The sequence below is a fragment of the Galleria mellonella genome, unplaced genomic scaffold (assembly GCF_026898425.1).
Source record: "Galleria mellonella isolate WM207_F2 unplaced genomic scaffold, CSIRO_AGI_GalMel_v1 utg266, whole genome shotgun sequence".
Taxonomy (NCBI): Eukaryota; Metazoa; Arthropoda; class Insecta; order Lepidoptera; family Pyralidae; genus Galleria; species Galleria mellonella.
The window spans coordinates 3,879,960-3,904,641 of record NW_026442061.1 but is presented as its reverse complement, the minus strand read 5'-3'; the positions used below and the strand labels follow the sequence as shown (position 1 = coordinate 3,904,641).

Below are 24,682 nucleotides of genomic sequence, written 5' to 3'. Positions count from 1 at the left end.
TCTGCACTCCAGAGTTACCAGAAACATCAAGCTCATCTCAGGCAGAATTTTCACATGATGACTCTTTCGTCTCCATACCAGACCATAACTCAGTAGGAACAACCGCTGAACAAACGACGTCAACTCACCTGTCATCACTTCCCATAGAAAATGATCCTCAGGAGAAACAAATATCTGTCCCATCGACCTCAGCTACAGTGCCAACGCCGGTGGCAGAGTTGAGGGGCCATCAGAATGATCATACGATGGTTACAGAAGCTGAACCTACGGTTATTAAAAGAGGCCGAAATCCAATACGATCCACAAGAGACAAAAAGGTTAATTATAAACTCTAGGTTAGGTAACTTTAAAATGTTTTGTTTATAGTTTTTAATTTAGTATTTTTTTTTATTTAAGAATAAGTGGGGGAGGGATTGTAGTATTTGAGGGTATCAAGTTACACTATTGAAGGTAACTAAGAAACAAAATGTCATTTAGTCTGTAACCGACCAGTAAACAAGTAACAGTAATCTTGCATTTTTATTTTGAGATCTCTGGAAATACATTACAATACGTAAAGAACAAAAAAATATTTAAAAATTAATAAACAATCCTAGATAACAAAGAACTTACGACATCAAAAATATTAGCATTCTTCTCACGAGTTCTTCTAAATTCTTCGGGCACGTTAATTTTCCCTGGAAACCTTGAAATTAATTTATTCACACTGTATATGTATATGTCTACAATAGTAATTCGAGGTACCTAGAACAAATCCCTTAGCACGAGAAAGAATGCTTTGAGAAATTTGCAGGAATCGATAGTTAAGATCATTTTTGCCACTCGTTGAAGTCATACGCTAGCTTGTATTAAGTGTATAAAACTTATCATACTTAGAATGGCAAACAAGCTGACGGCTCACCTGATGGAATGCGGTAACCGTCGCCTACAGACATGAACAACACTATGGACATGACGGAATAAGTGATATCTCACTGTGAAAACCATGGAACCCCTCATGTGTTGCCATTCCTAAAGACTATGTTGCCATACCCTGTAATTTCGCTGTCATATCCCTTCAAACTGAAACCCAACCACGCAAGCATAGCTGCTTAATGGCAGAAAGACAAGTGCCATAGAAGTACACATGCAAACGACTTTAAATAGCTGTATGGTAACAGAAAACTGCCAACTGTCTCCTTATTTAGTCGCTATTAACCCAGATATATGCACATTATACATTTCTGTAAGATCTCTTTAGTAGACAATAAATATTCACCAGTATTCTGATGGAATCTCTTCGACAACTGGGACATCTAGTGAATGATTACTTGGCCATTTCTCCAGCACTTCTTCTGAGGTGTCCTCCACTATATTCAGATCGTTGCGACACCAGGTGTCTTTTGGTGACGGGTCTGGTAGCTCATCAGGTATCCACGACTCCACTCGTTTTGGGATATTACAGGGTGGATATGCACTTGGGTCTTCGCCAGGGTCGTGTCGATAGAAATTCCTTCCAATAAATTATGTTCATTCACATAATTGTTACCTAGTACCTACATTTTTATATAAAAATAATATATTAAGAACTTCCACGGTCCGAACAATTTATTATTTCAGCCATTTACTGTCCACCGCTGGACATAAGCCTTCCCCATAAGGGGAGTTTTGCCAGTATTTGCCATTGTTGGCTGGCAGTTTGGGAACAGCAGTTAAGCTTTGAAAATGTTTTAAAAGGAACGCTGCTGCCCATTCCTCGCCCTCCCTTAGTCGTCTCTTACGACACCCACAGGAAAGGAAGGGGTGACCCATTCTATCTATGCCGGGACACACAGGGCGAATTTATCTATTATTATAATTATGTTAGTAAAGAAAGCAAGAGGCAATCCGTCAAGATGGCAATGAACCAGGAAATAGTTTACAATTTAGTAAAAAAAGTGAAATATTTTAAATTTTAACAATTCATAGCGGTTGTATTTTATAGTTTGTCGTGGGGCCTGTATACTTCCATAATTAAGATTAATTAGACGACATCCTATTCAAAATATATAGGATAGAGAAAAAAAACAAAGAAAATTATTTTCCAAAAAGGACCTGGCCCTATAAAAGGTGCCTATGTACTTTCAGATACGTCTTTGCGTGTAAGTGTACGCTTTATTCGCATCTTGGGGTGAATCCCAAACATTTTTGGCCTCTCTTGAAATACGCCTATATATACTTTTGCATGTTGTAATAAATGCAAATATATTTACCAATCAATCAACTTGAGCCACGCTTGAGCTGCACAGTGCGCGGTGAAAAACACAGTTTGCCTCTCCATGTAGTGATCATAACCAATTCTCAGTGCCTCTTCAATAATTTCTTCACGGATGTCAAAGATTACCAAGTCGTTTTCTTCCTTTTGGAGTATTTCCGCCCTAGAAGTTGGAATTATTACTAGCAAGTTCAATTTAACATCTAAAATTAAAATCAGGTGGGTATGATCTTTACAAATATCATTATAATTTTTCAAAATGAAATGCTCACCCGTCCTGCGCTCTTGGTTTACAATAACTGGGTATCAATAAAGAATGAGAAGTGAAGATGAGTCAGGTCAGTTTATAATGGAATGGTAACATCGCCTGCTGTGAGAACTTACCAAAGTATGTGAGAATGAAATAGCAGGACAGTTAATTCGTCGTAATGGATACACCTTGAATTCAGCACGATGGTTTTCAGAGAGATCACAGGAAGGTCCTTGAACAACATCGTGTTCAGTTCCAAGTGCGTTGCGCTAACGGCATACGTTGGCGGAGCACCGGTGAAAGATTTTAGGTGAAAATAAAAAGGCAGGTCAGTGAACCCATCCTGATGAATACACTAGGAATTCAACAGAATGGTTTCCAGGGAGGACCACTTGGAGATTGACCTGACAGGATGTATTCCTAGCAATGGAACTGGTAGTTCGCATTACTAACAATCCCTTACCCCCGAGCATATACCGTTAGCGCAGACGGGGTTACCATTCCATTACCATCCATTTAAAAAAACCCCGTCCCCCGCCATCGGAATAAGCAATGGGACTACCAATTCCCCTTACTAACTATGCACACTCCGCTTAAAAACAATATTGGGTATACACGTCTCAGAAGTATTATTCGTGTTTAGTACAGTTGTATTATTGGGGTGAGTGCACCTATTGCTAGGATACCGAATACCATAACTTTCTCTGATTTCCTCGTGATTAGTTTAAATGAAGATTTTCATTATGTTCTTTTAATTTTTTTTTTATGATTATTTCGTGGAGTGATAAACAAGTAAAATGTTAACTAAAATACACACAAAGCATATAAGTTTAATTATTATAAAGTATGGAAACAGGTGAGTTTGGATACTTAAGTTTTTTTTTTTTTGTCTTTCCTTGTTATTTGAAAGTACATAAAAGATTCTGATGAATACCTCACTACTCTTCAATGCAATGGGCTTTATTCTCATTTATCATTCACTATTTAAAAAAAACTTAGGTTTCGTACTCTTAAAAAATGCTACGACAAAATTTACAATAATAAAGTTGTTATTTTTGTATAATTATCAGAATAATATTTATTTTGTGATACCATATAACGATAGGTGAAATTATTTAAAAAAAAAAAAAAACTTATCAGTTACCCAATTTTTTTTATACAACTCAGAATGGCGAACAAACTGACGGCCCACTTGATGAAAAGTGATAACCGTCGCCTATAGACATGAAACAGTACCGAGGACATAACAGTATACTGTTTTGCCTATGATACCTCCCATGCATTGCGATTCCTGTAGAATCAGGTGTTATTCCTCTGTATCCAGTAAATTCAATATTATATCCCACCGTTCAAACCGAAACACAGCCATTGCATGGCTGTGTTTCGGTTTGAACGGTGGCCATACAACTGTTTCACGGTTGAAACACGAATGGGACGGAGGTGCTCAAGCAATTCCCTCTGGTAATCATAACGACAATGAAAAAAGTAAAATTTTTACCATGTTCTTTCAGGAACATCCTTTGGCAGTGCGGCTAGCGTCCTTTGATCATCCGAAGTTTGTAACTTTCTTCCTCTTCTTGATATCCTAAACTTGTTAATTGAGGAATACACAGAATTAGTTGCCATATTTTAGTTGTTTTATAAATAACAACTTAACAAACTAGATGCATTTATATATCGAGATATGTTAAAAAAGAAACTATTTTTATATTATTATGATAAATTAGTAAATACTTATGTCATAAACTTACTACAGACCAAAAAGTTTTTAATATTTCTACTCTTTCTTACAAGATGTAACTATCTACACATAGTTTACTAATTAACACCCTAAAATCGTGTTCATTATTTAGAATGAGGGATGTTTTTATAACGTCATGTATATTTTCCTCTAATATACGTCCAACCTCATGCTTTAATAATTTTATAGAATTTGGACGTGAAAACATGACAAACATACAAAGTATTAATTTTATATTTCTCTCACTTTTACTCAATTTAATAAAGCAGATAATATGGGGTAATCCGTTCCCGACATATCTACATACGCTTATCTCAAAATAATGTTGTTCCATTATTTATCAGCAGGGATTATTCACCTAGGTTATCTAACGAATAAAAGATAAATCTTCATATAGGTAAAATTAGAGGTGCAGTGGGTAATTTGTAATTTATTATATTTAGCTTACGTATAATAAACGTAATTGAAAACAAATAGTGGCCAGAAACTATGCTTGACCATAGAGTAACAGGTGACAGATGTTAAAAAAAATACAGGTGACAAAAACCGAGCGCAAAATATAAAAAAAAACATTGATTCAAATTTTTATCTAAAATATCAAAAGTGCAAAATGTTGAACGTTTACATCAACCAATAAAGTTTATTGTTTACTATTGGACACTAAATAATGAGTGTATATTTTGTGTACTTGACTTTTGTGATTTAATTTGTATCATGTACAGTTTAAAAGGCATATTTCCAGAGCCAAGTAAGTGTCGATACGTTACATTCGAATTGAATAGGGATTATTCGGATTACATACAGCGACCGTTGACATGACCATCTTTTATTCTATTCGTTTGTTATTAATAATAAATTTAATATTACTTTTGATGTCCTTTTTATAGTTACCAACGTACAATCATAAACTTTTGTATTATTTCAGAAAAGGAGCAAAAAAAGAATTTTATCCGAGAAAATATGAAGCAATTAAAGTTTATACAAGGCAAGTCGCCAAAAGAGCCTAGATTTCAATTAAAAAATGCTCACGGTACTCGACTGAGCAACCCATCACCAGCTGGTAGCTCTTTAAGCCAAGTTAAGTCATCACCATCAAATAAAAGCGGGAAGATTACTACTCTAAATGTTTCTAAAACCAACTCAATGAATTCTCGAAAGAAGAGTCCTGATTTAAGAATAAAAAAAGGTGACATGGCAGAATTTTTGAAACGGAAAGAGTTGAGGCAGACCAAACCTGCAGATCACTTATTGGATGAAGATGTGAAGTCTTCAGACTCATCTGATCGTTTACGTGATGTCGCTTGTCAGACTGTGGAAACAAATCTAGCTCAGAAATTGGAAAGTGCAAAGTTAACTATGTTATATCCTAAAGAAAGTGAAGATGAGGCGAAACTTAAAGCAAGTGGGGACAGAGGACACTATAGAAGCCCAGTGATGTCACCACAGAGACATACAAATGATGACATATTGGAATTAGAACATAATCGTAGCAGGCTCAATTCTATATTAGAGAGAAAAGATAATAAAGATCCTTATTTGCCCTCTGGTATGGTAACTTTTGTAAATTAGTTGTTTTGATCCACGTCTGGCTATCTAAAATTATTGATTTTTTATTAATTATTACTATTCTTTTATTTATAGGTTATCAAAAAGGTGTTGTACCAAAATACATACGAGAACGCAAGGACCAAATCACTAAGGAGTTGGAGAACTCGAAAGTTGAAGATAATCACATTATGTGCCCCCCTGGCCATGTGACCCTTCCAGATACTGAGAGGAAGGAAACTTTACGTATGCTCAGAAATAGTTAGTATGCACATTAATTCCAGTTATGTAAATATATATATACTACCCTTTAACATGACTAAAATTACAAGATTTGGAGGTACATATTAATCCACAATATTGGCAATGCATGAACAGTATCATAGATATCTTCTGTTCCTGCCCTGCCGACTTTATACATGCAATCCACTCTCCCCTGTAAATTTATTCACATAATGATATTCTGTAAACATGCCCATAGAATTGCAACATCCATAATTTTACTTTCATTACATGCATATTAAAAAAGGTCATGCATCATATAAAAAAATTGAAAATGTATTTAAATATACATAATATAGAGGAGTGTAATATATAGAGATATAGTACTATAGAGAATTTGTCACGATGGGCCAACTGACCTGCTTCATCCTCACCTATCATCTCACACTGGTGCCCCGCTGATGTATATCGATAGCGTGGGTGGAGCTACCATTCCATTATCACCCATTAAAAAAAAAACTGCATACAACATCGTAATATAGAAATTACAATGTACAGAGACATAACCCCTTAATCCTCAAGAATAGCAATGCATAAAAGGTATCATGGGCGACACAGTATACTGTTATATCTATGGTACTGTTCATTTCTATAGGTGATGGTTACCACTTTCCATCAGGTGGGCTGTCAGCTTGTTTGCTATTCTAAGTCACATAAAAAGTAAAAAAAAAACAAAAATATTTAATATTACAGGCTTCGCCGAGTTGGTAAACGAACTTAACAAAATGCCAGTGAAGACGGACACATTGAGAATGAGAAATAGAAAAATGGAGTTAGAGAAACAGCTCGCCAAACTGGAAGAAGGCATCAAAGTGTTCTCTAGACCAAAGGTTTTTGTCAAGATAGGAGAATGAGTTGTAAACCCTGACTGGAGTTGATTGCTGTTCCAGATTTGTGATGTATACCACTTTACCGTCCAGTATTATATTTAAATGTAAACAAAATTAAATATGTAAAAATTCTTGTGATCTCTGTATGTAAGTTTCTTTTTCTTGTATTTTAGAATATAATTAATTAATGTTGTATGTTAAATAACTTTGTTGTAATTAATATAATAATATCGTTTGTACGGTTTACAGTGTTTCTATAACGTTTTTTTGGATATTCAAATACATATATTGATTTATAGATATTTAATTATTTAGTTAAATAAAACAGTTTTTATCAAATAGAAATTATATTTCTATAACTTGACTACGTTATTGTTAATGTTTGGTTTTTAATGAACAACATAATAATTAGGTAAAAACAATAAATTCTTACTAATTTTGTCATGCATAAATAACATAAAAACATCACATTTTTTAATAAAATCATAATTTACAATACAACAGTTAATGAACATTTGTATGTAAACAGACTTACATAAACATCTAATGGAATCTACAGTTTATATGTACATAACGAAACTAATTTATTGCAAGCGGTATTTTTAAGGATTTAATACATTAAAATTACTACATAATATGCAGTTTCACATTTGTACTTGATTTGTAAATGCACAGTAAAACAAACTAAAATTGTATGTACATTTGACGGACTTAACGCCAGACGGTGTTCTCTACCAATCAACCATTGGGCAAATCGAGAAATAAGTAGGTGGGGCATTATTGAATTGAAGGAATATAAAATTTTATATATACATATAATTAGACTAATATAAACATATAATATATTAAAACAATAAATATATTATCATACATAAATATTACTATAACAAACGACTCTTAGAAGAGCAAATGAAACATTCTATGACTTAATCAAAGTCACCAAACAAATTAAAAGGAAAATGAGAAAAAAAAGGGTATGGAGTTCATAAATCGACCTTTTTTAAAAAAAAATAGGAACGCAATTTATGTTTAAAAGCTAGTTTGCTTTAATGATCGTATTACTTCCCCAAGTCACGCCCATAAATTCGTTTCATTAAAATTAAGGTAGGTACTACCTTTTGCACGCGAAATCACAACACTAATAATTACATTAATGTATTAAAGTATTTCTATTAATTATCTAATACACATAATAGCTCCGCTTACTTGAGGACAAGATTATGAGTCCAATGCTATTTACCTATCTTCACTCCAAATACCTCTTGTGGAGTAGAGAAAAATATCAAGACCACCTCTATCTTATCTCGCTTCATTCCTTTTAAGTTGTACATACATACATGGAGACATGATTGTTCCCACAGATAAGATTTATTTATATATTGCAAGGTCCCTTATAAAGTTAGTAAAGTAACTAATTAAAAACTATAATATTAGTAAACAAGCCTATCCATAGAGTATCACTATGTTTTTTTTTTAATTTATGCACATACCTGGAGCCATAGCACATACAATATTATTTGTATCAGAAACATTACATCTGCTGTACTGTGTTGTAATGGAATATTTTCAGTATCAGCAATATTGCCCTGTGTTTAACAGTATTGTTTATTTTCATATCTAACCTGTTTACATTTTGTTTAATAATAGTATCAAAATTATATTTTATTAAGCTACAATAAAAGCAACTTGATTGCAGAAATATTTGTATATGTGTGGATTGCTGCTTGCACCAAGTTTACAAAAAACAATAAACTGCCAACGTAACAAACATGTTAAGTATGCTGGTTGTGCTCATTGAAAAATTATGCTATAGTTTCCTAACATGTTTGAATAAATGTTCATTAAATACAATAGGGCCCTTTCTGTATAGAGGTTCCTCATTATTGTGCCACTCATAGAATGAAAACTCTGGGAAGAAAAACTTGATTTCTCTCTCAGCTGATGATGGTGAATCTGAAACATAGATAATTTCCTCTATAGTCTTTTATTACTACTAAATAAATATCACAGTATTGTTTGACAACAATGACAAATAATGCCCTCTCATGTGTTGCTTCTAATGTAAACTCCCAAAAGTTTTCTTTATTTACTTCATTCTTCTTTATTCACTCCTTTATTTATTTATTTAATTGTGAGGAATTATAAATCCTTAAGGATTTAATTTAATTAAAATAATATAACAAGATGGGATAATCTTTAAAGATTATCCCATCTTGTTATATTATTTTTAATTTAAGATAAAGGTCAGGACACAGGAATACATATAAACACATTTTTTGTTCCCTTTATATTCACCTTTATTTATACTATTAAGCAATAAAGATATGGCAGTGAAGTAAGAAAATAAGGAGACAGTCCTCAGGAATGGTAATGCATATAAGATAGCACAGGCTTTACAATTTATTCTATCATGTCCATAGTGCTATTCCGGTGTATAGGCAATGGTTACTACTTCCCATCAGGTGGGTTGTCAACTTGTTTGCCAGTTACATAACAATGATATATAGTTACCTGAACCATGTGCAACATTCCTAGTGTCAGATATTCCAAACAAACTCCTCAAACTGTTTGGATCCTGGAACTGCGCCTTGTACACGCTGGTAGGACCCAGCATCTGTCTCCATAACTGTATTGCATTTGAATGCCCCATAACATGCAAGTCTATGTAACCACTGAAATGTTTAAAATTGCAGATGAAAAAAAAAAGTATTAATTTATTAGTATCATCATCATTTCAGTCATTATCCGTCCCCTGCTGGACATAAGCCTCCCCCATAGACTGCCATAAAGAACGGTCCTGAACCACCTAAGTATAGTACTAATATATGAAAATATATGAAGATAAAATCTGGTCATTAGGCCTTCATGACAAATTCATCAAGAAATATCTACAATGATTTCCAGGGATGACTGTGGAGAGCAATCTGACGGATAATCCCCTAACTAAAAATTCCTTTCCTCTCGATGGAGCCATTATATTAATAACAATCCCTTTCTTCCAGTTTAAGGTTTTTGTTATTTCGACTCCTAGGGTAGTCTTCCAAACAAATCATGTAGGATTTTTATCCAAGTTCGTTATGAAGTAAATAGAGAATTAAGATTGATGCATTGCCATCTTCTATTCTTATTTAATTTTAAGTAACTCTATTAAGTTCTCAGGGTATCCACTGGCCAAGTTCTAAGTAATCATTAAGGTTATATAAGTAATCCTTACCTTGCCATAAATGTAATAAGGCGTTTGTAAAAAAACTTTCCAACATGCTCTTTGTAAAATCTACTGGCGCTCTCGGTATCTAAAGAAACTCTCTTCGTTTTAATAACGATGAATTTATTTTTCATAACATGTCTAATGTACGACAATGCTACTGGATTTTTAACAGCATGCGGTTTTATTATAGCCAAAGTAAGTTGCAACTTTTGCATACTTTTTTAAATTTGACTCCATTCAGTAAAAAATATTTAAATTTTTTGTTGTTTTTATCATACTATATCAAGAAATGGTAAGAAATTTGAACGAAGCAAGAACAATGATTTTTGACATTTTTGTTTTTTTTTTACCATAAACAAAAACTATTATATTTTAAGAAGTCTAAACAAAAGAAAATCTACGTAAATACAATCCTGTTGTAACTATAATAGAAAGCAACGCTTTCCTCTGGTTAAATACTCTTTCCTAGAAAGTATTTTATCAATCAGCGGGGACCCCAAAGGAAATTTTTACCCCACTTGAAAAATATATTTTAATGATTTAATTTTAATAATGTATTATTAGATAATATTTTTGTCTTCAATCTAGGTTTATTTATTTATTTCATTTAATTCCAAAATACACTTAATTAATTTTAATTTAATTTAAAAATATCATATTTGTGGCTTTAATCTTAAAGAAAATACTTTTTATATTATTTTTTCACTTAAGGTTTTATTCCATTTTAGCCCGAAAATTTGCAATAAATTGGTAACACTAAAAAAATATTGTCATGTTTGTTGACAATCTACAAATTACTTAGCGAATAGTTTTAGGTTATAAATATTATTTTATACCTATTATTTTGTTTTCTAAAGAACATTGAAAGTAAACATGCCTGAAATGGAAATAAAAAGAAAAGCGGACGACTATTCCGTCGTCCCAGCCAAGCGGACACGTCATGAAATATCTGTTGTCGGTACTAGAGAAAAAGCAGTGGTCACTTCTGCAGTGAGTTTATTTTGCATTATTTATATCAGTTACATTATATAAAAAATTAACTTGTATTTAGTCAAAGAATACTCCTTAATATGCTTGATAAGTAAATTATACATATGCATATGCTTGATAAGTAAATTAAACATGTAAATAATAAATAATTTTCAATTGAGATTTGTACAACGCTATATGTTATTTGCAATTGTCTGATCTGCTAATCATTATTATATTATTTTAAATTCAGGTGCCTCGTACTTCAAATCTATATGCTCCCATCATGTTACTGGAGGGCCACCAGGGAGAAATATTTTCAGCTAAATTCCATCCTGAGGGTAAACATTTGGCATCTGCAGGCTTTGATAGACAAATATGTAAGTGTACTATTTTATTATTCAATTCAATTCAATAATTTATTGTATTTTCATGTTATAACAATATTTTTAGCATTAGAGGTGCAGTATCAACATTAAACCTGTAAAGTCACAAAAGTCATATTAAAAAATGTTTATAACATAAAATACACAGCTACATTTTTATACTATTCTATTATTATCCCTTGGTATCAATGGGGGAAAGGATTGTTAGTAATGGAGAGGTTATTCCCAATTGCTCTCAATATACCCTATCAGGTTGACCTCCATGCGGTTCCTCCTAAAAACTGTCTTGACTAATTTATCATTGAATCCATCATAATGGGCTAACTAACCTGCCTTTTCATCCTCACCAATCAACCCTTACTGTCGCCCCGCCAGTGTATACCGATCGCACAGGAGGAGTTGCCATTATATTATCATCCATTAAAAAAAACCCAATGTGTCCCACTGCTGTTAATGTGAGTAAAGCCCTTAACTATGCAGAGTACATGTGGAAGAGTCACAATATGTCTTTTAAGGGTCCAGGCCTTTTAGTCTAAACATGCCAATAAATTAATTTAAAAAGATTTCTTATTTCTATTCTCTTGTACATCCTGAGGATGAAAAAAGAGAGATGCACATTGTATTAAATGTTATGACTGCATGGAAATGTTTATAACATGGGAATGATTGTTTTTTTTTGTTCGATTTACAGTTTTATGGAATGTGTACGGCCAATGTGAAAATGTGATGGTGATGAGTGGTCACACGGGCGCCATCATGGAGCTGTGCTTCTCCCCAGATGGCTCACACCTGTACACGTGCGCCACGGACAACACAGTTGCCGTGTGGGACGTACCCACCGGTACTAGGATTAAGAAACTTAAAGGGCATTCCAATTTTGTAAATTCTGTATCAGGTTAGTAGTTACCGTTGAAAATCTTGGGATATATTTATAAAAATGATCAAGTAAGCATCATAAATATAACATCACAAGTTAAATTTCAAATTAATTACATGCTCTAAACTAACAATGAAATGTTTCTTTTTTTTTAATATAAAAAAAAAAAAGCATAATAATTTATGATCTGTGTATATAACATTTCATTTCATTGTTCACATAAAAAATTAAAGGAAACAATAAAGTTCTATACTTTTAAAATATTTCTAATAAAAGCTTTTGTTCTTATTTCAATTACAGTGTTTTTGATTTGTAATCATTTGTTATGGGATTCCATAAGATAAATGGTATTTGCTGGTTGTTCTGTTATCTTAAAAGTTTAGGAACCCCTGCTATAGACTAGCCTTTCCCAAAGTGGGCGATAACGCCCCCTTGTGGGCGCTGCAGGCCTAAAGGAGGGCAGTAAGAGACCCAGAAAAAAAATGGGGGCTTTGTGTAGAGGCTCGGGGGTGATTTGTTGATCTTGAAGTAATAGTGGTTTTTAAGTAGGAGAGCTAAAAAATAATTTATTCTCAAAGTGGGCATTAGAAAAAATAAGTTTGGGAACCCCTGCTATAGACGATAATATCTCACAACAGTTTAAGCAAAAAAATATTGTTAATTTCTAAAAAATAATAAAATTTCTAACCAAAACTGAAAATTTAATTCAGTTTTATTTTAAATTCCAAGTTAATATTTCATTGTAACAATGCATAAAATCTGTCTGCACTTTGAACTCTCTGTTTAGCCTATAGCCTATATAAAATGAATATAAATTATATAAAAATTGTTTTTCTACATTTCCAGGTGCAAGAAGAGGCCCAGAACTACTAGTTTCAGCTTCAGATGACAACACAATAAAACTGTGGGATGCCAGGAAAAGGAACCCAATCGCTTCCTTTGACAGCACATACCCTGTCACATCTGTACTCTTCAACGACACTGCCGAGAAAATAATATCAGGGGGCATTGACAATGTGATCAAAGTGTGGGACATTAGAAATAATCAGATAGCATACAAAATCAAAGGACACACAGATACAGTTACAGGTTAGGCTTTTTTAAAATGTATGTCTTGTTTAGACAACTCACTTCCATAAGGATTAAATTTATTAATTAAATTCTCATTATACATACATATAGACATGGTTAAAAAGTGAACATAAATTTTTAAAATGGTTATTTGCTTAGAATTATTATACATATAGTTTAATTACGACTACCTGTTAGTAAAAACTGAGATTCTACTAATCTCTGACCATTATTCAATCTACACCTCTAAGCCAGGCATCTACAGTCAATTAATCAATCCATACTCAAAGACTAGTGTTGATCATTGGATGCAGTTGATACCTGTTGCTTAATTTCATCATATGCGAAAAATAAGATAAGATCATACAAACTAAACTGCCTGCTACAAACTAAAATTCCATCCCAACCATCTGGATGAGTGGTGGTCCTCCACCATGTGTTTTTCAAGTTATTTTCTTCCATGCACCACACTCCGGAATCGACTTCCAGTAGCAGTAATCCAGAACCAATATGAAATATTAGTCTTCCTTTTTTAAAATGCTGGCAACACACCTGCAATTCCTTCGGTATTGCATGTACTCATGGACCGCGTTAGTTACTTACCATCAGGTGAGCCTCATGCTCATTGCATGGGTACCTCTGTCCCATTCATGTTTCAACCGTGAAGCAGTTGTGTTTGCATAGCTGTGTTTCGGTTTGAAGGGTGGGATATGGCGTGAATTTACAGGGTACAGAGGAATAACATCTGAGTCTTCAGGAATGGCAACGCATGGGGGGTATCATGGGCGAAACAGTATACTCTGTTATGTCCATGGTACTGCTCATGTCTATAGGCGACGGTTACCACTTTCCATCAGGTGGGCCGTCAGCTTGTTTGCCATTATAAGTTGTATAAAAAAAAAAAATGCTCGTTTGTCCCCTGTATTTATAAAAAATAGAGAAAAGTCGCATCATAGACATATCTTTATCGCATCTTTACCAGAGGGAGACTTTGTACAAAAGTCGTTTGCTTGAATACCTCTGTCCCATTCGTGTTTCTACCGTGAAGCAGTTGTGTTTGCATGGCTGTGTTTTGGTATAAAGGGTGGGATATGGCAGTGAATTTACAGGGTACAAAGGAATAACACCTGAGTCCCCAGGAATGGCAACGCATGGGGGGTATCATGGGTGAAACAGTATACTCTGTTATGTCCTTAGTACTGCTCATGTCTATAGGCAACGGTTACCACTTTCCATCAGGTGGGCCGTCAGCTTGTTTGCCTTTCTAAGTTGCATAAAAAAAAACTTGTTACTATGTATGCAGGGTTGTCCCTGTCGTCGGACGGCTCGTACCTGTTATCAAACTCGATGGATAACACGCTTCGCATCTGGGACGTGCGGCCGTTCGCGCCGTCTGACCGCTGCGTGAAGCTCATGTCGGGGCACCAGCACAACTTCGAGAAGAACCTACTTCGCTGCGCCTGGTCACCAGACGGCTCCAAGGTAATTCACCATTATAGAATGGAATTAATTCAAGCTATTTAAATAATCATTTTTACGATTCTACTTCTGGGTTCGGATTATAGATTCTCGGCTCTAGCTATAGTGTTGCCATATTGGCCAAAAGTGAGAAAGTTACATATGGCCTTATATTAATTTACTGCAGTTTATAATCGAAATCCTTCCATTTCACTTTTAAAGCCTTTATTAGTTTACCATAAATTATAATTACACTATTACTGGTCACCCTGCACACTAGTCACTGGGTCAATGTACCCTTTATATTGTAATTTCTATTAGGTATCTGTCTTTTTTCTTATATTTATCCAAAATTCAACTTTTCTGATCCCTATCCTAAATTCTGTCATCCAAAACTCCCTTTACTAAAATGCTTTTTCCCAAACTTTGTTTTTGGCGGATGCACTTTGTGCTATGCCACATGAAGAGGAAAAAGATACAACACAAAGGCCACCTCCAGCGTCTTCTATCTTTTTCTCTCTCTTACTGTCCTGAGCCAACCCGCTTGATTTCATCCGATCATCTTTTATATTGGCCTTTTTTCCTTTTAGTTCTGTAATGATGACTCCATTCTGTTACAGTGTTGGCCCATTTAGTGCTACCTCTTACCATATGGCATGCCCATCTCCATTTCAATCTTTTGATTATACTATTGCCCATAATAAAAAAAATACTATAACAGAAATCCCATTAAACTAAAAATTCAAAACGTCAAAAAGAAATGTCCACTCTCATACTAAATACTAAATTCACAGCTAAATATATTGTGATGTGTGTGTTGTGTTAAGAGATGCAAAATATTGTTTTACAACTTATATTTCTTTGGTAAAAACAGTTCAGAAAAGATTTTGCATACTATATATAATTAGCATTGTACATCACATAAACATAGTATGTTTATATCATATCAGGATTTGTTTTATACAACTTAGAATGGACAAACAAGCTGACGGCCCACCTGATGGAAAGTGGTAACCGTCGCCTATAGACATGAGCAGTACCATGGACATAACAAAGTATCCTGTTTCGCCCATGATTCAAAATTTGATCCTTCATAAAACAATTCAATATATATATATATATATATATATATATATATATATATATATATATATATATATATATATATATATATATATATATATATATATATATATATATATATATATATATATATATATATATATATATATATATATATATATATATATATATATATATATATATATATATATATATATATATTTTTTTTATTTATTTATTTGACACTTTATTGCACCAACATAGTGTAGTACAAAAGGCGGTCTTATTGCTAAGCAATCTCTTCCAGACAACATTTGGGTAGAAAGGGTAGGTGGCGCGTTAAGAAAGATAGATTTGTAAAAAATAATATCTGTGACAGCATAGTCATATACATATACATACATAAATTAACACATACAACCAAACATATACATATATATATATATACATACATATATATATATATATATATATATATATATATATATATATATATATATATAACTTATTTATACGAGTATTATTTTTTTAGTTTCTTTTTTTAATGGATGACAATGTAACGTGACCCCGCCTGCGTTATCTGTATACACTGGCGGGGCGCCAATGAGGGATGATAGGTGAGGATAAAACATGTCAGTTGACCCATAGTGACAAATTGATAAAGAATTAATCAAGATGATTTCCAAGGGGAACCGCGTGGAGGTCGACCTTATAGAGTATATTCCTAGCAATAAGGCTATTAGATCCCCAATACTAACAATCCCTTCCCTCCCCATTACAGGTATCAGCAGGATCTGCAGACCGGTTCCTGTACGTTTGGGACACTACGACGCGACGAGTGTTGTATCGACTGCCAGGGCATAACGGATCACTCAACGACGTGCACTTCCACCCCACAGAGCCGATCGTGCTGTCAGCGTCCAGCGACAAGCAGATATACCTCGGCGAGATAGAACATTGATGTATCAAGTAAACATGAATAAGATAAGCAGCATGCACGTGACAACCTCGAGGTCTTATTACATTTTTTTTAAATACTTGTCAGATTTACAGCATGGGGTTCTTCAAAAGGGGGGTAAAGGTTTCTTCAGGGTCGGTAACGCGCGCGTGTACCCCTGGCATTGCAGGCGTTCACAGGCTATGGTAACCGCTTACCATCACGAGGGACGTAATGCTTGTTTGCCACTTCAGTGGTATAAAAAAAAATAGGTCACGTGACTACAAACTGTCCTGTTTTGTCTATGGTCAAAAACCCGCATTACTCTAGTTATAAAACGTCTTTGAATCTGTGCTAATTCATTAACTTCAGACCCTCGGTACGAGCCCATTAAACTCAGCGCGTTTAATTATATTAAACTTTTTTTATGCAACTTAGAATGGCAAACAAGCTGACGGCCCACCTGATGTAAAGCGGTAACCGTCACCTATAGACGTGAGCAGTGCCATGGACATAACAGAGTATACTGTTTTACCCATGATACCCCCCCATGCGTTGCCATTCCTGAGAACTCAGGTGTTGTCTCTGTACCCTGTAAATTCACGGTCATATCCCACCCTTCACATAAATGGCTCTTTAACCTCCCAGAACAGAGTCACAAAGCACGTGTTTCACATCATATTATTTTATACAAAAGTCGATTGCTTGGGTACCTCTGTCCCATTCGTGTTTCAACCGTGAAGCACTTGTGTTTGCATGGCTGTGTTTCGGTTTGAAGGGTGGGATATGGCGTGAATTTACTGGGTACAGAGGAATAACACCTGAGTCCACAGGAATGGCAACGCATGGGGGGTATCATGGGCGAAACAGTATACTCTGTTATGTCCATGATACTGCTCATGTCTATACGCGACGGTTACCACTTTCCATCAGGTGGGCCGTCAGCTTAATTGCCATTCTAAGTTGTATAAAAAAAAAAAGACAAGAGCCCGTACTACTGTTATTAAATCTTGCAAATAGAATATTTATTAAAATGTACGTATAAATAAATTAGTAGTATATAAGTAAATAAATAAGGTTTTATACTAAAATTATTCTTCTTTACCGTAACAGAATCCCTCAAGAGTTAATCCTATATAACCTTTTTGGGATGCTTACATTGACAAACAAAACTGTTGACCCACCTGATGGAAATGGTAACCGGCGTCTGTAGACTGAACTAAAATCCCGTGTAGTTCCAGCATAGAATTAACCACCAGTTCCTTTCCTATGAGTGTCGTAAGAGGCGATTAAGGGAGGATGTGTAGCAGCGTCCATTTTAAAACATCTCCAAGGCGTAACTGTTGCGGTTGCCAATCCACCTGCCAAGCATGGCAACTACTGGCAAACCCCCCTAGGGGGTAGCTTATATTCAGCAGTGGACATTTAAAGGCTGATATAATAATGATAGACTGAACAGCACTATGTCAGAATATTCTGTACTAGAATGTCATTCCTAGAGACTATGGTATTTATTATACCCCGTAGTTTCATTCCCATATCCCACTCTTTAACTTGAAACAGCTTTTCACGACAGAAAAAAGATTGGAACCTTATATTATGAAGTATACAACTAAGTTATACTCGGGGGGAAAGGGATTGTTAGTGATGGAGACTGAGAATCCCATTGCTAGCAATATACCCAACCAGGTCGACCTCCCCGCGGTTTCCCCTGGAAACTATCATGGTTAATTCCTGATGAATTCATCATGATGGGCTAACTGGCCTGTTTTCATTCTCATCTATCACCCTTCACTGGTGTTCCGCCAGCGTATCCCGTTATTATGTGGCAATGGTGTCTAACAGCCCTATTGCTAGCAATATACCCTAACAGATCAACCTTTTTTTTTTTTTTTTACAACCTCCACGCAGTTCCCCCTAGAAACCTATTTTTTGTGGAATTCTTCACGATGAGCCAACTGACCTGCCTTCATCTTTATCTATCATCTATCACTGGTGCAACTGGGACAACAGTACCCATGCAGACGTCTTTGCAACTAATAGAAATACGAAGCCATAGACTCAACTGATGGAAAGGTGGTATTAGTGTTCATGGACATTTTCTTTCTACGTTACAAATAATTACCAAATGGCGTAAATAAAATGGTTATAAATAAAACAAAATAATAAACATAAAAACATGTTATTTTTAGCGATGTTCACGGTAACATTTCTAACTTGATCGAGATCAAAGGACATACAATGACAGAGTTATTTATAAAAACTTAAATCAACAAACCATTATATAGTGTTTGATTTTAATTCAAATCGAAAAATTAGCGCAAAAGAAAAAGATAAGACACTTTTGACATTGTTGATAAGTTTTTTAAATAGTGCTAGCAACAGTAAATCTGTCAAAACCTGTAGATTTTTCGAAAACATTATATAGCTGATGTTAATTACTGATAATGTAGCTTTCTATAGGTGAAACAATTTTTGAAATCGGTCGAGTAGTTTCTGAGTTTTTCCATTACATACGAACAATCAAATCTTTCCTCTTTATAATACTAGTACAAATAGTATTTTATATATTAAAATAACGCAACAGTATCATAACTGATTTTTCTTTTACATTATATACAAAATAAAAAATCATAACATGTTTGAGCGCAAACACTTCTGGATGAAGTTGAAACAATTGTCGAATACGACAAACATAGAAAGTTCATATAAATTTCTATTATGCATATATATAGATATATCTGTTAATCATATAAATGAAAATACTGTTCACATACATACAAACACACGCACACGCACGCATGCACGCGCACGCACGCACGCACGCACGCACGCATATACATAATACTTATCCATACATGTGTATTAGTGGTGAGATCTAAATAAAAATAACTACATTACATAAATTAGTAGATAAACAATTATCAGTACTGCTAAAAAGCCTATGTTTATATCTGTGTGCATGTATATGATAACACGAATCCTGTTTCCTACAGGACACGCTCAGCCCAGTGTAGGAATCGATGATAAATTCTGTGCTTATTCAAACATACTTTGTTAAATAAATATATCTTTATCCTTACCTTTTTTTTTATACAACTTAGAATGGCAAACAAGCTGACGGCCCACCTGATGGAAAGTGGTAACCGTCGCCTATAGACATGAGCAGTACCATGGACATAACAGAGTATACTGTTTCACCCATGATACCCCCCATGCGTTGCCATTCCTGAGGACTCAGGTGTTATTCCTCTGTACCCAGTAAATTCACGGCATATCCCACCCTTCAAACCGAAACACAGCCATGCAAACACAACTGCTTCACGGTTGAAACACGAATGGGACAGAGGTACCCATGCAATCGACTTTTGTACAAAGTCTCCCTCTTAAATTTAGCTTATCGAAAATGTGACAACATTGTAATTATATGTCAGTTTTTAAAAACAATTCATCAATTTTAAGGGTATGTATACATTTTAATTTGCTAGCAAGAACACTTTTTAAATAATCGAACAAAAACATTTTTCAAAATGTTCAATTGTTTTTGAAAATTTATAATATAATTATTTTTAAATACACATTCGGGATGAAAAAGATAATACAAGTAAATAGTATCTGTGATCGCAGAAAAATAATAGTGAGACTGTGAGGGCTATCCGAAGAGACTGCACGAGCTGCCAGACGAAGACGCCGCCCACTTCAGTCCTGTCGTGACCACGACGTGCAATCCACGTCGAAACGTCGCCAATAAAGAAGCAGGCCCTTTAGACAAATAGCAAGCGATCGTCGATGGAATCGACATCGCTAGCGAGACCGTGAGTTGAAATGAGACATCCGACGTTGCTATCTCATTCTATCTCACAGACTCGGTAACGATGCCGATTCCATCGACGAATTTGCTTGCCACTTGTCTAGAGGGCTCGGTATGTAGGTATTATTTACCTGTAAAAGCTTTTACATCGCGTTAAGTTCCGATTGTGTATTTAAAATTGTGTGTAAACAACGCAAAAGTTTAAAATTAACTAATTTGTAATCAATCATGATATTGGCCACATTTTGGTAAGATAAAGTTATGAATGCTATTAATTAGAAGAAAGTAATTAGGTTTTAAAAGCTTCATGTAGCGCCTATTGATTTACATTTACTAATATTTAAAAATGACTAAATAAAAACATTTATGACACATAACAAAAAATAACTTAATACTTAAAACTAAAATACACATAAATAACTGCTAAAACTGTATTAATATAAAACTAGAAGCAAAGACCTTTCGGTGGTGGGACTTCTGGAATAAGGCCCAGTTTAAACTCATCACTTTTAAAATCCTCCATATCCTCCGGTGAAATGTCGTCCATCATACTATACACGCCAGTATCGTGTGCTGGCTGCTCAAACACGTTGCCAACACTCGGTTTTACTTCTTGGAAAACATTCGCTTGTGTCGCAAACACATTCTGATTTTGTTGAAGCGAAGACGGTTGCGACCCAAACACTGATTGGGAAGCACTCCCGAAAACGTTGTGCGGAGTTTGCGCGGTTTGGTTACTGCTAAAAATATTTTGGTTAGCTTGTGCAAAAATCGATTTTGCAGCTGCATTATCTGAAGGTGGTGATCCAAAAATATTGCTGGTCGCTTGATTATTAGCTATTTGATTTTGTCCAAAAGTGTTTGACGGACTTTGACCAAAATTATTGGTCGGTGGATTTTGGCCAAAAATTGTTTGGCTCGAACCAAAAACATTTTGATTTGCCTGTGCAAATATTGACTTTGCAGCCGAGTTGTCGGGGCTCTGTGAAAAAATACTGTTTGATTGTTGACCGAAAATAGATGGTGTGTTATTAGTTACAGTACTATTTGTACCAAATGCCGAGTTGTTTTGTACGGCACTTCGGAAAACGGATGCGGCGTTTGGATTGTTCGCATTCAATCCTGAAGTTGTGTTTGCAAAGGGAGAAGTAACAGCTTCACCTTTGTATATGCTCCTTAATACTTTGGTGATGGCTGAAGTTGGCTGGAGAAGTTGCTCATATTTTTGTCGTGTTTCTTTGTAAAGATTGTTCATATAGGAGATCTGAAAAAGAAATAGTTATAGATTATTTATTTATTTACATCTTTATTTTTTTTATACTACTTAGAATGGCAAACAAGCTAACGGCCCACCTTATGGAAAGTGGTAACCGTCGCCTATAGACATGAGCAGTACCATGGACATAACAGAGTATACTGTTTCGCCCATGATAACCCCCATGCTTTGCCATTCCTGAGGACATAGAAACATAAAAATATACAATAACAGTTAAACAATTGAAGTGAAATACAGTAACATAAATTACAGTTTAATATATATACATAAAGGCATAAAGAGTGATCTTATAACTAGGGCAATTTCTTACAGACAACCTTTGGTAAAGGGAGAACAGATAAAAGGGTTTTTTTTTAATAAATGATTAATAGAATGGTAACCCCGCTTGCTCTATCGTTATACACTGGCAGGGCACCAGTGAGGGATAATTGGTGAAAATGAAAAGGCAGGTCAGTTAGCCAATCGTGACAAATTCAATGATAAATTAGTCAAGATGGTTTCCAGGGGGAAGCGCGTGGAAGTCGACCTGATAAAGTATATTGATAGCAATGGGGACTAACTTCCCTATTACTAACAATCCCTTCCCCCCGATAGAAGAGGTTGGGTGGTGCAAAAGTGAATTAATAATATTCATGTGCATAAAATACAAAAACCTATATTGCACAAAAATATCAAATACATAAAACACATTAGCCACTACAGTGTATACCTATGAAGTCACTAATGGGTTTTTAAGCAGAAGAGCATACAGTGCACAATAAAGCATTAGATGTAGTGGATATATATAAGTTGCAATGCCCAATATTTTGTTTTTTAGATTCTAAAAATCATCACAATTGCTGCATTAGCACAGACATTATATAAGACATACAGGTAAAAAAAAGTAGGTTAACCACTTAATGGGAAGGTTTTTCTGTGAGGTCAACTGGCGCACTGGCGCACGCACTAAAATCGACGAAAGAAACGAGCATACAATAAATACACACTAAGCTCTATGAAATACAAATGTTACTTCTGTCCCATTCGTTTCTATCATGAAGCAGCTGTGTTTACATGGTTGTGTTTCGGTTTGAAAGGTGGGATATGGCAGTGAATTTACAGGATACAGAGGAATGACACCTGAGTCCTCAGGAATGGCAGCACATGGGAGGTATCACGGACAGAACAGTATACTCTGTTATGTCCATTGTATTGCTCATGTCATGGCGATGGTTACCACTTTCCATGAGATGGGCCATCAGCTTATTTATCATTATTAATTGCATAAAAATTACTGTCCACTCGCTGTTTCCTATACCACTGTGCTAAGTTGACAAGCAAAAATATCTTTTAAAGTTAAGTGCATCTTTGCTTACTTTATTAATAATATGTTATTATAAATGTATGTTTTAGCTCAATAAAGAATATTTTAGGTAGGCACTCTAATTGCTGGTCTTTTTACACTACACCCTATAGCAAAATTTATACACTTACAGCTTGGCCTAATGTGTTGTTAGCTTTAGCCTCATAAATTAATAGCCGGGCCTCTTCTGGTGAAAGATCCAATATGCCGGGGAACACAGGTTTCTCCTTAAACGGTGCATAACTGGATAACAACCACTGTGATCCTTTGAGTGCAGCCTGTACATCTGATTGCACTTGGTTTACAAGCTGCTCGTCAGTTACACCACTAGTGGACTGTGAAGCGGGAGTATTGGCTGAAAGTAATACAATCAAGTGGTTACATAATCTTTACTATTTCATGAGGTAATTACAAAATTAATTATTTCATCATATAATACAAATCATAACAGGCCGAGTTTTTTTTTTTTTTTATGCAACTTATAGAAATGGCAGTACCATGGACAAAACAGAGTGTACTGTTATGCACATAATACCTCCATGTACCTCCATTCATCATGATGGGCTAACTGGCCTGTTTTCATTCTCATCTATCACCCTTCACTGGTGTTACGCCAGCGTATCCCGTTAGTGCAAGCGGGGTTATCATACCATTTTCACCCATCAAAAAAAAACCTCCATGTGTGGCCAAGTTGTGAATAAAAATCCATTCAGCTGCATTTTTATAATGGAATGTAGTAAAGAATGCTGTCGACTTGAATTTTGTTGAATATGTAATAAACAATATTGATTTTAGACCAATATTTTGAAAACAGCTTTTTTAGACGATGCAATCTCTGGCTGCAGTATTATTCAAGTCTAAGAACGATATTTACCATAAAAAGGACGCTTTTAGATGTAACATTTGAATGAGAATGTGAGTCTATGATGTTTTTAAAATAATTACTGGGCATGCTTACCATTGTATAAATAATTGATAATTAACTGAAATATAATTAATATTGTAAACTTACCGTGATATGAATATTTCGACCCGTAAACATGTTCAAATCTACAATTCTGACCGTAACGGCAATAACCTTGTTGAAAATATTTACATACAACCATTATGTTTATTTATATTGTTCTTATATAATGTACTTTGTAAAATTAATACTCAATACATTTAAATGTTCTCAATTCATTATTTAATATATAAATATTAAACAATTCTAAATTTTTAATTTATTTTTCCAATCTTAAATTTATTTCAATAAGTATATATTAATCACAAACTATTATTAATATATATTAATATTTGAAATAATCGTCTGAAATCTTTGATACAGAGGCATGAGAAAGTGACATTTGCTCACATGTCAATGTCAAAAGTCAACGGAATGAAAATATGAAGATACATAAATAC

General features: G+C 34.6%; 5 protein-coding genes across 7 annotated transcripts in view; 2 read left to right on the top strand and 3 right to left on the bottom strand.

Annotated features, from left to right (window-relative positions):
* LOC113514727 (uncharacterized) overlaps positions 1 to 4,228 on the bottom strand; it is a 28,018-nt gene extending 23,790 nt beyond the window's left edge. For both annotated transcript variants that reach the window (XR_008252868.1, XM_052895240.1), the window contains exons 1-4: positions 3,982 to 4,228; positions 2,232 to 2,396; positions 1,259 to 1,492; positions 613 to 685 (exon numbers count right to left, since the gene is read on the bottom strand). Coding sequence is in view for 1 of the 2 variants with exons in the window: in XM_052895240.1 (XP_052751200.1) it covers positions 613 to 685; positions 1,259 to 1,492; positions 2,232 to 2,396; positions 3,982 to 4,109 (600 nt within the window). In the remaining variant the exon portion in view is untranslated. The remainder of the gene's footprint in view (positions 1 to 612; positions 686 to 1,258; positions 1,493 to 2,231; positions 2,397 to 3,981) is intronic.
* LOC113514768 (uncharacterized) lies at positions 3,254 to 7,125 on the top strand. Of its 2 annotated transcripts, XM_052895246.1 has the most exons (5): positions 3,254 to 3,339; positions 3,995 to 4,038; positions 5,150 to 5,770; positions 5,866 to 6,030; positions 6,745 to 7,125. In XM_052895246.1, the coding sequence occupies exons 3-5, from the start codon at positions 5,185 to 5,187 to the stop codon at positions 6,903 to 6,905; spliced, it is 912 nt and encodes a 303-aa protein (XP_052751206.1). In that variant the 5' UTR covers positions 3,254 to 3,339; positions 3,995 to 4,038; positions 5,150 to 5,184; the 3' UTR covers positions 6,906 to 7,125. The 2 variants fall into 2 exon arrangements, with proteins under 2 accessions (XP_052751206.1, XP_026754668.2); XM_026898867.3 differs by lacking the exons at positions 3,254 to 3,339; positions 3,995 to 4,038 and adding an exon at positions 4,679 to 4,972.
* An 84-nt stretch (positions 7,126 to 7,209) lies between these two features.
* Positions 7,210 to 10,431, bottom strand: LOC113514757 (nucleoside diphosphate kinase 6-like). Its single transcript, XM_026898858.3, has 3 exons — positions 10,096 to 10,431; positions 9,393 to 9,553; positions 7,210 to 8,834 (listed from the first exon to the last, which is right to left on the bottom strand). The coding sequence occupies exons 1-3, from the start codon at positions 10,302 to 10,304 to the stop codon at positions 8,689 to 8,691; spliced, it is 516 nt and encodes a 171-aa protein (XP_026754659.2). The 5' UTR covers positions 10,305 to 10,431; the 3' UTR covers positions 7,210 to 8,688.
* Positions 10,432 to 10,850: 419 nt separating this feature from the next.
* Positions 10,851 to 16,922, top strand: LOC113514737 (U5 small nuclear ribonucleoprotein 40 kDa protein). The gene is made up of 6 exons (XM_026898837.3): positions 10,851 to 11,079; positions 11,312 to 11,438; positions 12,136 to 12,339; positions 13,168 to 13,410; positions 14,696 to 14,874; positions 16,694 to 16,922. The coding sequence occupies exons 1-6, from the start codon at positions 10,963 to 10,965 to the stop codon at positions 16,871 to 16,873; spliced, it is 1,050 nt and encodes a 349-aa protein (XP_026754638.1). The 5' UTR covers positions 10,851 to 10,962; the 3' UTR covers positions 16,874 to 16,922.
* A 2,093-nt stretch (positions 16,923 to 19,015) lies between these two features.
* On the bottom strand, positions 19,016 to 24,629 carry LOC113514746 (uncharacterized). Its single transcript, XM_026898849.3, has 3 exons — positions 24,291 to 24,629; positions 23,410 to 23,633; positions 19,016 to 21,924 (listed from the first exon to the last, which is right to left on the bottom strand). The coding sequence occupies exons 1-3, from the start codon at positions 24,382 to 24,384 to the stop codon at positions 21,106 to 21,108; spliced, it is 1,137 nt and encodes a 378-aa protein (XP_026754650.2). The 5' UTR covers positions 24,385 to 24,629; the 3' UTR covers positions 19,016 to 21,105.
* Between the last annotated feature and the right edge of the window lie 53 nt (positions 24,630 to 24,682).

What these genes read in the sequence shown, in the direction of transcription:
- LOC113514768 (XM_026898867.3), top strand. Translation starts at nt 4,939, where the DNA reads ATGTACAGTTTAAAAGGCATATTTCCAGAGCCAA. An exon ending in AGATCCTTATTTGCCCTCTG is followed by an intron (nt 5,771 to 5,865) that starts GTATGGTAACTT and finishes TTTTATTTATAG; the next exon opens with GTTATCAAAAAGGTGTTGTA. An exon ending in TTTACGTATGCTCAGAAATA is followed by an intron (nt 6,031 to 6,744) that starts GTTAGTATGCAC and finishes TTAATATTACAG; the next exon opens with GCTTCGCCGAGTTGGTAAAC.
- LOC113514757 (XM_026898858.3), bottom strand. Translation starts at nt 10,304, where the DNA reads ATGCAAAAGTTGCAACTTACTTTGGCTATAATAAAACCGCATGCTGTT. An exon ending in CTTATTACATTTATGGCAAG is followed by an intron (nt 9,554 to 10,095) that starts GTAAGGATTACT and finishes TAAACATTTCAG; the next exon opens with TGGTTACATAGACTTGCATG. An exon ending in GAATGTTGCACATGGTTCAG is followed by an intron (nt 8,835 to 9,392) that starts GTAACTATATAT and finishes TCTATGTTTCAG; the next exon opens with ATTCACCATCATCAGCTGAG.
- LOC113514737 (XM_026898837.3), top strand. Translation starts at nt 10,963, where the DNA reads ATGCCTGAAATGGAAATAAAAAGAAAAGCGGACGACTATTCCGTCGTC. An exon ending in ACACACAGATACAGTTACAG is followed by an intron (nt 13,411 to 14,695) that starts GTTAGGCTTTTT and finishes CTATGTATGCAG; the next exon opens with GGTTGTCCCTGTCGTCGGAC. An exon ending in GGTCACCAGACGGCTCCAAG is followed by an intron (nt 14,875 to 16,693) that starts GTAATTCACCAT and finishes TCCCCATTACAG; the next exon opens with GTATCAGCAGGATCTGCAGA.
- LOC113514746 (XM_026898849.3), bottom strand. Translation starts at nt 24,384, where the DNA reads ATGGTTGTATGTAAATATTTTCAACAAGGTTATTGCCGTTACGGTCAG. An exon ending in GTCGAAATATTCATATCACG is followed by an intron (nt 23,634 to 24,290) that starts GTAAGTTTACAA and finishes TATTACTTTCAG; the next exon opens with CCAATACTCCCGCTTCACAG. An exon ending in ACAACACATTAGGCCAAGCT is followed by an intron (nt 21,925 to 23,409) that starts GTAAGTGTATAA and finishes TTTCTTTTTCAG; the next exon opens with ATCTCCTATATGAACAATCT.